Consider the following 11,900-nt stretch of genomic DNA (forward strand, 5'->3'; position numbering starts at 1 on the left):
CCCTCCACACAAAGTTAGATTTCATAACTTCTCCAAAAGGTATGATACCTTTACTCTAACCTATGACATCACATAGGCCTTGAAACCTCCCTATTATGACCCGACACTGATCTCAACCATAACTGTACTTCAGTTTGTCCTCCTTTGACGTCACCTTGGCAACCGCATCCTCCGGTACCCCGCGCAGCCGGGCGTAGAACTCCAGGTGTTCCCGTCCGGTCAGCAGGTCGCTGATGGCGTCGAACTGGGGGCAGTAGCCCATGAGCTGGTGGACCCGCTCCATCTCCGTCAGGACACTAGGGGGAGCCGGACACAGCGCTCATATGATGCTGCTGCCTCCTGTCGTGTTTAGTCATTACCGTAGAGTGCCCTTATTGTGTTAAGACATCGCACACGCCACGTATCTTCACTGGTTGTTCTTGCAGAGTTGGTAAGTGTAATAAGGTTTCGTATTTTTTGTGGGTTAACTCACAACATAGCCTTCAATCGTCCATGATGTCTTAACCATCATTTCAAGTATCCTTTTTGTTAATAGATTACGCTTGCTTACTTACTTATATAAGTAATTGTTTATATTCCATAACGAAAAACAAAACTCAGTTGTTTTCCAATTTCACAATTCAAAACGTTGTAAGACCTCCGTAATTCCCGCTTTTACTTTGAAATGCATCACATGACAGAACGCCTGTTCAGAGCCAGGAGGGGGCGGGGCCTCGTACCTGTGCTGGTGGAGGAAGGCCTCTCCATGGGTGATGGACGTGTCTCCGGTCAGCATGCGAAACGTGGACGTCTTGCCCGCCCCGTTGACCCCCAGCAGGCCGAAACACTGACCGACAGAGAGGGAGCGCTCAGTTATTCATCCAACGTGACTGAGATGCATGTGACTGAGGAGGAGGGAGGGGTTAGGGCTTCTTGCTCGCCTCAAGTCAAACAGCCTAGCCCGATAAACTATGCTGCGTTCCATAATGTTAACTATAGACATATGCATATTCTCTACGAATGCATATTATTGCTGCAATATTATCAGTGTTATCTCAACCCTTCTTGTGTATTCTTATATATGTATTCCACACACTCTACATTCCACTTAAAGGCCTCTGACAAACTAAAATGTTGTCTCAGCTTCCAGGCGGGTCCTCCTCTCACCTCGCCTCGTGGGATCCCCAAACACAGCCGGTTCACGGCTGGAGGCCTGCCGACGCTGTACACCTGAGAACAACACACACATGTATCACCGCACAGCTCAGAACCTGTCAAGACCACATTCAAGACGGTGGCAACATTGGAAACGTTACACCTCGTAGTTGACATTGATATGCTAAGAAATCAATGTGTTTGCAACAGGAAATACTAAAAACTAAAATGCTAAAAACTGGGGCACAGTGAGTTTACTGGCGACAAAAGAAGAGTGTTCTTGTGTCATAGTATCTAAAGAGCAGTGCTTTGGGAGATGCTGATCCTCATTACACACACACGAACGAAGGAGTGCATGTGTTTACCTGGTCGTCTGTGTGAGAGCTGTTTATTGACCATTACGCAGACGACCAGACGGAGCTCGTGTGTGTACCTTGCTCAGGTCCGTCATGGTGAGGATGTCTCCCTGCGCTCGCCCGCTCTTCACCCTCTCTCTCTCCCTGGCCACGTCCTCGTCCTCGGCACCAATAGGGGGCATCTCAGGCTCCGCCCACTTCGGCCTGATTGGACGAAGACGAGGTTATGAGCACAGATTACTTGATACTGACAGATGATACTGACATGAGCGACTAGCAATTTATTTATATTTTAATAGTTTATTTTTATCCCGAAGGACATTGAGGAGTGCATTTAAACATCACTATCATTGCTAGGAGCATTGGAACCAACTCCAGGCTGCCTAGTACCTAGGTCAAGGGCTCCGGCAGGAGTATTAACCCAACATGGGTGTCTTTTCCCGTGTGGGAAGAAACCGGACACCCGGAGGAAACCCCTCATGAACATGGGGGAGAACAGACAACCGCCACACAGAAAGGTCTCCCACCCTGGGGTGCTACTACTGGTGTGCTTACCTGCAGCGGATGAAGAACTTGTACTGCAGCAGGATGGTGAAGAGGAAGAAGACCACGCCCTCGGCGGCCATGGCGAACAGGTTCTTCCCCACGAAGTCCCACTGCAGGGGGTCCAGCTTCTGCTTGGTCCCTGGGGGAAGAAGGAACACAGCTTGTCTCGGGTGGTCCTGTGTGGCCTTTAGTGGACAAGGGTTCACCAAGTGCTTCACCCCCAACCGGCCTAAGTTCTAGTGACCTATACTGGATACATCGTCGATCACTTTGTTTACATTTACATTTTACATTTAGGGCATTTAGCAGACGCTTCTATCCAAAGCGACTTACAATAAGTACATTTGTCCCATTGGACCTCAATATCTCTCAAACCCTGTCTACGGCCCTGCCTGCCAGCTCTGCAGACGACAGGGAGCTCAGACGTACCGAGCCTCTGGAAGGCATCGGCCATGGCCTGGTTCTTGGCCATGTCGATGAGGCCTCTGCCCAAGCAGAAGTGAGGGAAGATGAGGAACACCTTCTTCAGGATCCGGTTCACCTCGTTCAGATGCTGTCCAAGTGGAGGAACAATGTAGGTTATTATAGCACATGTCGCATGAAGTACCCTCACCAAAACCCTTCTTCCACTCTTCTGTTCTAGTTTTGCGCTACTAGAACTAACCGGTTTCAGGAAATCCCTACCCCACTTTTTCTACAAATTTGCCATTTCTCAAGCTGTTCACCGTAGTATCAGTTTGGGTTAATTTTCACCTGAAATAAGAATCTTTCTTAACAATTCTTCTTAACTTCTTAAAAATTTTCAAATATATGACAAATAAAGAAAAATAAAAAGCAGAAGAAGAAGAAGTAGAAGAAGAAGAAGCAATAAGAAGAAGAAGAAAAAAAGAAGAAGTAAGAGAAAAAGAAGAAGGAAAGCCTTAATCTCGACACTCAGACCCTCTGTCCCCGACTGCAGTCTGTCGTCACAGTTCAGTTAATTAATTCACTGAACAGACTAGCTCCTTCCCTCGGCGGCGTCCTACCTCGTCCACAAACAGCTCCAGGACGAAGGTGGCCACGCTGCCGTTGATGCCGATGAAGAGGTTGATGGAGGTGAGCACCACGTAGGCCGTGCTGGGCACCGAGAAGAGGAAGGACGCCGGGTACATGAGCGGGGTGATGGACCACCTGGGGGGGATGAGGGGAGGAGACCGTGAGGTGAGCTCAGCGTCGCCGTGGTTACCGCGACTCATGGGGAATCATGGGGAGCCAACAGTTTTCTCGGAGCTTCTCCAATTCTTTTCTACAACAGATCCATGAAGATAAGAGGGAGTTGACGGAGGGGAGAGAGGCGGACGGAGAGGGAGGGCGGGGGTGGTTACCCGTAGAACAGCAGAAGCAGGATGAGGGCTGGCAGGTTGGTGTCAGAGACGTAGGCCTTCTGCTGGAAGGCCACGAAGATCAGCACCACCATTGTGGCCGGGACCGTGTAGTTCAACTGGAGAGGAGATAAAACCCAACAGGGGAGTTTGTGGGTCAGCAGCTCAAATTTCCTTTTTTGAGTGTCTGCTAAATTCATAAAACGTTTCGATTATGTATAAATGTGTGTATATTACTGCGCCTTTCTCCCCTGGTACATGTATTTGTTCTCTCTCAGTATAAAGTCAATGTGTGGCCGTATGTCCCAGGCCGTGTTAACCTTTGTAACCCCCGGTTACTGACCATGTCCCAGGCGTAGTTGGCCAGCCAGTACAGGATGGGCTTGACCCCGCTCACGAACTGCAGGTGCTTGGCCTTGCTGACCCGCTCCTCGATCAGGAAGAGCACGAAGCTGGCCGGCACGAAGGACAGCGCGTACATCACGCAGATGGACACCAGCACGTCCACCGAGGTCGTCATCCTGAGACACACACACATGGAGAGAGACGCACACATAGTTAATACAGAGAGAGAGAGAGAGAGAGAGAGAGAGAGAGAGAGAGAGAGAGAGAGAGAGAGAGAGAGAGAGAGAGAGAGAGAGAGAGAGAGAGAGAGAGAGAGAGAGAGAGAGAGAGACGCACACATAGTTAATACAGAGAGAGACACAAACACATGGAGTTATTATACTGGGAGAGAGAGACACACACACACACACACACACACACACACACACACACACACACACAGAAAAGATGTATTATACTGAGAGAGAGAGACACACACACACACACACACACACACACACACACACACACACACACACACACACACACACACACACACACACACACACACACACACACGCACGCACATTATGAGTACAAGTTAACAGCGTACATGGCCATCTCTGAGAGCTGCTCCTTGGTGAGGTTGAGGGGGTGGTTGTAGGCGGTGATGCCCGCCCTCCTCCTCTCTCCTCCAGGGGGCAGGCTGGCCCTCAGCAGCCCGTTGTTCATCACATTCACAAACGACACCATGGCGTGCCAGCCCTTGTTGTTGTACCACACCTGGCCACCGGGGGGAGACAGTGAGACGGTGAGATGTTTTAAGCGAGGATGGAGAAGAACTGGTTAGTGCGTTCCCGCCAAAGTGAAAGACAACAGCCTGTAGTTCCTCTAGCAGCCTTTAGGGGGTTTGCGTGGTTTGATGCTGAAGGAAGGATCATTCTGAGTCAACAGGATGAAGTGTGTTCTCATTCTTATATACAAAGCAAGTATATTATCAATTTCTTTGGTTGGACATCTCAGTGGCTACCTCATATCCAGTTGGACTAAGGATTGAATATTTGTGAGTTTTAGCGACATACTACTTCAAGACGGCCCTTTATGTCCTGCCTTCAATGGGCCAAATATGTATTTTATTTACCGTCTATGTTTTCCCCTAAAAGAATACAACATGAGTGGAGCTGGCAGCCTAGATTATTAGATTATTACCACTAAATAAACCCAAAAATCAGTTCAACACCAAAAACATTGCTATGACATGTGTTATACAAAATACAGAAACAAGGAAGGCAACAGAAAGCCCACACACCAAAAAAAACAGAGGGACTAACCTTGACGTTGTTCTGACTGTTGAGTGTTTGTAGGAAAACAGGGAGACGGTCCAGCAGGCGGTCAAGGGAGCTGTTCTGTAAAACACATCGGGCCAAAAGCTCTTTAACACAAGTTCGGTGCATCCTAAGTTGACAAAAGACCACCTGTGAAGTATGACAGCGAAGGCCTCCGTTCTGGTGGCCGATAAGAGGGACTCAGACCTGTTCCACCTGGTAGCGGGTCCTGATGGAGCTGGCGGACTCCTGGAGGTGGTCGGTCTGGGTGGGGATCTGGGTGGAGCGGCCCCCTAGGGAGAAACCCCCGTACCTGCAGCACAACATCCCACGGACCGGGTCTCCCGTTACATTTACACTGAGGCCATTTGGCAGACGCTTCTATCCAAAGCGACTTACAATAAGTACATTTGTCAGAAGAAAGAGAAACAACATTATTTATCTTCATCGGTACAGTAAGGATGTTCATAGAAACAAGTGCCAAGCACTTACAATCGCTAGGTTGACCCATTCCCCGTACACAACAAAGATAGCTAGGATAAGATGCTACCACAATGCTCAGAACACCCAGGCCAAGCCTGGGTGTTCTCTGAACATGACATCTGTCCACCCATTTCGCAGGTGCTTCTAAACAAGGCAGTGAATGCATGAAACAAAGAGGGCCAATTTTTGTCTGTGGATTTAGAGAAACAACTCACCTGAATTCATTCACCCACTTCTTGGTCTTCAGACTGTCGATGACATAAAACAGAGAGTGGTCAGAGAGTGACATGGTTACTGTTGTACTCCCCTGAACCTGCAGTATATCACACTGGCGAGCGGTGGCCTTTGACCTTTGACCCATTCACATAAAGATGGAAGCCAAGCAACACAACTGTAGTCATTGTCGTTAAAAAAGATAAAATGAGTTCTAACAAAAATATCGTTTTTTTAATTGAAAACAACATTTGAAATGTATTTCCAGATTGCGTCGTATTGCAAATCGCCTGTGCGGCATATCAGAAAATGTATCAAAAGCACAAGGCCTTGGTCAGGTACCTCTTCTTGAGGATCTGCGGGTAGGTCTTGACCAGGTAGTCTGAGATGTTGTGGCTGGTCAGGTTCTGTAGGGTGTCCCCTGTGAACCTCTTCATCTAAAAAGGTGGAGAGAAGAGCATTTATTCATCCCAGACACGGCAGACACATTCACTCACAAACCCACGCGCACAAAACGCACACAATTCCAGGGCAGTCCCAAGCCTCTAACGTTAATCATTAAGACGCATGCACGCCGTCCAAGTCTTTAAAAAACATTACCTGTGGTGGCGGCAGACCTCCGGCCCCTAGGGGGCAGTCTGGCAGCATGCGGCGGACGTCCTCCGTGCTGCACTGGCACTGCGGGCTGGGCTCCCGGCGGCTCCAGTTCCCCTGGTGGAACATCTCCCAGGTGGAGTAGGGCACCAGCGGCCGCCTGAACACGCCGCTCTGATCCGCCCCGCAGTCCGGTACCCTGCGAGCCAACCGCATGCTGAGTGAGCTCCCTACCCAGCCATCCTCCAACACACACTCTCTCCCAGACCGGACGGTCTGGGAGAGAGTGTGTGTTGGAGGGTGGCTGGTTGAAGCCACCAGACTGATTGGACCCTGCGACTGTGTGAGGCTGCACACATATTTGGTGTGCGTTGAGTCATCAGTGTGCAACAGTTTAAACCAGCCATCCCCACATGCAGTCGTGAGAGATGTCCTGCAATGGCGTCATTGGAGCACCAGGTTGTATATCATTGTCTGCAAACCGTACGATAAACCGTCTTTCAACACCACCACACTGCGTCCAGGTCTGGAAGAGCCCAGTCAAATGGTAAATGGTAAATGCACTGCATTTATACAGTGCTTTTCTATCCAGCTGCCACTCAAAGCGCTTTATAATATTGCATATAACATTCACCCATTCATGCACACATTCACCCATTCACACACCGACGGCGGTGTCAACCATGCAAGGTGACAGCCAGCTCATTGGGGGTAGTGAGGGTGAGGTGTCTTGCTCAGGGAGACCTCCACACTCAAGTAGGAGTACCCGGGGATCGAACAAGCAACCTTCGGGTTACCAGCAAACCCGCTCTACCTGTAGCCAGACGCCGCCCCATAATAAAAGCCAACTAGGTGGGAGGGAGTGCAGCAGGCATATTGCTACACGGTCCTAGTAAGAATCCAACCCAGAGCAGAAGGCATGGGAAGAGCAGCAACGATAAGAGTCTCACGAGCTGTTCTCCTCCATCTCCAGACACTTGGTGCCGAAACCGGGCTGGTCCAGCAGGGCTTCCAGAAGGCTCTCGATGGCCGGGTCGCCGGGGGCGTCGTTGCTAACAAACAAAAAGAGAGAACAGTGAAGAGGGGGTGGGAGGGAGGGATGACCACAGGCTAACAGGAAGGTGGTGATCATAGTTTCTCTGTACTTCCTGTCCTCATGTATTCCCAGAAACCTGGTCGTTCAGCACTTACATTTCTGCACTCGCCCCGATATTGATTTTATGCTTTTGCTGTTCTCAGCCTCTCCTGTAAGTCACTTTGAATAAAAGTGTCAGCTCGATGCATCTAAAAGGTCAATATTAGAGGTGAATAGATGTAGATGTGAGCTCTATGTTGTAAACATGGTACTTATGGTATTCACGGTAAAGAGAGCAGTGACTGACTTCATCCTGCTGTCCGTCTGTCTGACCTGTCTGTCTGTCTGTCTGTCTCCCTCTTGCTGTCTCACTGACTCCCTCCATGCTTTCTGTCTGACTCCATCTTGCTGCCTCACTGACTCCATCCTGCTGTCTATCTATCTGACCACCTGCTGTCTGTCTGTCTGTCTGTCTGTCTGTCTGTCTGTCTGTCTGTCTGTCTGTCTGTCTGTCTGTCTCCCCCATGCTGTCTCTCTGACTCCCTCCTGCTGTCTATCTATCTACCTGACCCCCTGATGTCTGTCTGTCTGTCTGTCTGTCTGTCTGTCTGTCTGTCTGTCTGTCTGTCTGTCTGTCTGTCTGTCTGTCTGTCTGTCTGTCTGTCTGTCTGTCTGTCTGTCTCCCCCCTGCTGTCTCAGGTGAGGACCTCTCCCAGAGCTCTGAGGGTCTGTGTTGGTCTGGCTCACCTGAAGAAGGTGAACTGCTCCCCGTACATCCAGGGCTGGAGCTTGAGGGACGGGTACTTCCCGAAGGGGGGCACCACCAGGCTGAAGAGGAGGGCGATCAGGACGAAGACGGCCGGCAGCACGATCTGCAGACGCAATCAGGGGGTTTACAAACCCTACACACACCTGGTAGCCATTCACAATCTGAGAGTTTACAAACCCTACACACACCTGGTAGCCATTCACAATCTGAGAGTTTACAAACTCCTAGATGCAAAAATACTAGAGCTGTCAGTTAAACGCGTTATTAACGGCGTTAACGCAAACCAAATTTAACCGCGTTAAAATTTTTATCGCGCGATTAGCGTAATTATTGTATTTAAAAAAAAAAAAAAAAATTTTTTTTTTTTTTTTTCTTTGGCTCAAAGCAAAGAAGCAGTAGCCTGACTGCTATGTTCAAATTACATTTGTTCAAAGCCGTCGTTTAATTGCACTATAGGCTCTTTTTTGTATCGTCCTGTTTTGATCAGTATATGCCAATGTTGTTATCAATAAAAAATAATTTGCACAAGGCAAGCCGATGCACTTCACCATGTTGATAAGAGAATTAAAATGAGAAGAATTATGGGACAAAAAAATCAAGGGATATTTAGCATAGAAAAATATTTGTGATTAATCGCGATTAATCGTGAGTTAACTATGACATTAATGCGATTAATCACGATTAAATATTTTAATCGCTTGACAGCTCAATACCCCAAACCAGGATATGTGATAGTTTCCACCGCTCATTCATTCATTCACTCATTAATCGTGCGGTGGTTCTATAGCTTAGATTGATAATCCAAAACTAGGATCAGTGAATGTTTCTACCAATCATTCATTCATTTATTCCTTCCTTCCTTCATCCATTCATTCATCCCTTCATCCATCCATCCATTCATTCATTCATCCGTTCATCCATCCATCCATTCACCCATCCATCCATTCACTCATCCATCCATCCATCCACTCGTCCATCGTGCTGAGGCCCCCCCGGTCCCCACCTGGGCCAGGAAGCCCCTGCGGCTGCGGCGGGCGTAGAGCCAGCGTTTGAGGAACAGGGCGCGGAGCTGCTGCCAGGTCAGCCACCAGCCGGTCAGGGGGGCCCCGCCCTGGCTGTCCCCGCTCAGGGGGTCCGTCTCCTGGGGGTCTGCAGGAGGACGACGCCCCCCGGGGAGGAGGCACGGTGGAGGAAGGAGACATTGGTCAGGTGATCTGATATGAGGCAGTAGCTAAGGGCCGCAATAGAGGTAGGTTAGGGATAGAGTGCTGGTGAAGAAGGTTTTTTTAAATCATACATTATTTAGAATTCTTAAGTAAATTTACTTCAAGATTATCCCATACAGTATCAAGCTCTTACTGTATTTCTAATAATAGTTATTGGAAAAACAGTAAGATGCAGTCTGCAGGAAATTAGCAAAATACAACGGCAATGACCGAGTTTCACCAGGAGGGGGCGGAGGGCTTTCCCTGTGTTAAGAATTACAGTGTTTGGTAGCACTTCACGAGGGAGGCTTTGGTAAACTAATCTCTAGGAAGGAACAAAGGGGGAGGGACGGGTGAGGGATGGGGGAGGGAGGGAGGGAGGGAGGGAGGGAGGGAGAGAAAGGGGTAGAGGTAGAGGAAGGGACACTCCGGTTGTGGTAGCAGGAGGTGACGCCATAAAGCTACCTTGCTTACGAAGCCTTTTCCTTCCTTGTAGCAGCAAGGAGCAAGGAAACACAGTCAGACACATGAACAACCCCATCTGCACCCTCAGTGGAGGGGGGGGGACACTTGGTCATACAGCACTTACATTTTTGTAGTTGCTCCAATAAGAAAAGTATGATTTTATTGTTCACAGCCTCATTTTGAATAAAAGAGTATGGATGTAAATGTTAATAACTAAATGTTAGTGTACTTGAACCAGAAATAGATGTATGTGAGCATGTTTATTTGTGACATGGTATTATTAGGCATGATTGGGCACTGTTACAATGTGTGTGTGTGTGTGTGTGTGTGTGTGTGTGTGTGTGTGTGTGTGTGTGTGTGTGTGTGTGTGTGTGTGTGTGTTTGTGTGTGAGTGAGTGAGTGAGTGAGTGAGTGAGTGAGTGAGTGAGTGAGTGAGTGAGTGCGTGAGTGAGTGAGTGAGTGAGTGAGTGAGTGAGTGAGTGAGTGAGGTGAGCGAGTGAGAGAGAGAGAGAGAGAGAGAGAGAGAGAGTGTGTGTCCTCTGTGTCCTGTGTCTCTGTGTCTCGGTGCAGCAGGTGTACCGGTCTCTGGTTCTTCGGGCGTGTCCCCCAGGGGTCTCTGGAGCCTCTGCCCAGCTGGGAGCTGCTCTGTCTGGGGAGAGACGGCCTCGGCCTCAGGCTCAGCATCCACCCCCGTCTCCTCGGCAACGCGCAGGAAGATCTGACACAGGAGCGCACAGATCAATACACTAACGAAGCGTTTACGATCGCATCATCGTGTCAGGTTGCAAACACGATGCGATGATATGAAACATGAAGAAAATAACATTACAGTTAACGGTATCAACAAGCACCTTTTCCAATTAACCATTTTATGATTTTTTGGGGTTTTGTCTGAATGTTCATAGGTCATAAGTCTTAAGTCATAGGTCATTGGTCATAGGTCATAGGTCATGGCTTAGCCACTCAAAATCAACTCATTAAACTGGATTAATGTACCCATTTCCTTAGTGGATTGATGAGTACACTTTTTAAATATATTATATTACATCAACTTGTATATCATCAACATGGGATCGATGAAGAGTACAGAGCACTGAAAGAGTACAGCATAGCGTGGCACCATTCGCTGCAGTACTACTCACAGGCCACAGAGGGCGCTGCACACCACCAAGAAATGATTAGGACTTGGAGGAATCTTTCCAACACGCAACACAACAAGTTGTACTCCAGCGATTAGGCTGTATATAAAGCCCTCTACCACGGACACATGCACACGCTCACCCACATTCAAACGAACTCTGCGGCACGCTATGCGAGTAGTCAGAGGTAGCCTCAGGGTAATGCCATTAACTCTGTGGTTGTTTTAATACATGGCAACCGCTCCAAAAATAACTAGACTCCCTTTAAGACCTGGGGGGTCAAGGTCATTCTGCAGGCCTGGAAGGAAGGAACCTGATTTCTGGTGTAATGTACACACAACACACTTATGCAAGACTTTCTGCAAACATGTATATGCACGGGCGCACGCATGCGCACACACACACGCACACATATAAACACACGTGCACACACACACACACTCCCCCGTGCACACACGCATGCACGCACCCGTGCACACACACACACACACGCACACACACACACACACACACACACACACACACACACACACACACACACACACACACATACACACACACACACACACACACTTCCTCCTTTTCTAACTACAGCAAATCACAAAACCATCTAGTTCCCATCCCAGTCAGTCCCGCCCCGTGTGCGCCCTCTGACCTCCTCCAGGGTGCTGTCCGACAGCCCGTAGCTGGCCAGGCCCAGCTCCCCCAGCTTGAGCTCCAGCTCGGCCAGGAAGGCGGCCAGAGCCCCGTCCTGGGCGGCCGTCTGGGGCAGGTTCAGAACCGCCTCCCCGCCCGACTCCTCCACCAGCCGGGCCCCGGGGACATGTCGCTGCGCCAGGGCCAGCAGGGCCGCCAGGTCTGAGGGGGTGAGGGGGTGAGGGGGTGAGGGGGTGAGAGGGTGAGAGGATGAG

The 11,900-nt window shown here is 49.3% G+C and overlaps 1 protein-coding gene across 2 annotated transcripts in view; it reads right to left on the reverse strand.

Annotated features, from left to right (window-relative positions):
* Window positions 1-11,900, reverse strand: part of abca7 (ATP-binding cassette, sub-family A (ABC1), member 7) — a 35,978-nt gene that overhangs the window by 4,037 nt on the left and 20,041 nt on the right. The window contains exons 24-44 of one of the 2 annotated variants that reach the window (XM_030373413.1): window positions 11,645-11,847; window positions 10,430-10,568; window positions 9,851-9,874; window positions 9,184-9,329; window positions 8,159-8,283; window positions 7,287-7,388; window positions 6,343-6,535; window positions 6,085-6,179; window positions 5,745-5,777; window positions 5,254-5,359; window positions 5,053-5,127; window positions 4,335-4,504; window positions 3,741-3,918; window positions 3,401-3,516; window positions 3,062-3,206; window positions 2,466-2,589; window positions 2,046-2,175; window positions 1,568-1,694; window positions 1,147-1,209; window positions 720-826; window positions 155-296 (exon numbers count right to left, since the gene is read on the reverse strand). In XM_030373413.1, coding sequence (XP_030229273.1) covers window positions 155-296; window positions 720-826; window positions 1,147-1,209; window positions 1,568-1,694; window positions 2,046-2,175; window positions 2,466-2,589; window positions 3,062-3,206; window positions 3,401-3,516; window positions 3,741-3,918; window positions 4,335-4,504; window positions 5,053-5,127; window positions 5,254-5,359; window positions 5,745-5,777; window positions 6,085-6,179; window positions 6,343-6,535; window positions 7,287-7,388; window positions 8,159-8,283; window positions 9,184-9,329; window positions 9,851-9,874; window positions 10,430-10,568; window positions 11,645-11,847 — 2,543 coding nt within the window. The remainder of the gene's footprint in view (window positions 1-154; window positions 297-719; window positions 827-1,146; window positions 1,210-1,567; window positions 1,695-2,045; window positions 2,176-2,465; window positions 2,590-3,061; window positions 3,207-3,400; window positions 3,517-3,740; window positions 3,919-4,334; window positions 4,505-5,052; window positions 5,128-5,253; window positions 5,360-5,744; window positions 5,778-6,084; window positions 6,180-6,342; window positions 6,536-7,286; window positions 7,389-8,158; window positions 8,284-9,183; window positions 9,330-9,850; window positions 9,875-10,429; window positions 10,569-11,644; window positions 11,848-11,900) is intronic. The other variant, XM_030373414.1, reaches the window with a different exon arrangement.

Source organism: Gadus morhua, chromosome 12, assembly GCF_902167405.1.
Source record: "Gadus morhua chromosome 12, gadMor3.0, whole genome shotgun sequence".
NCBI lineage: Eukaryota > Metazoa > Chordata > Actinopteri > Gadiformes > Gadidae > Gadus > Gadus morhua.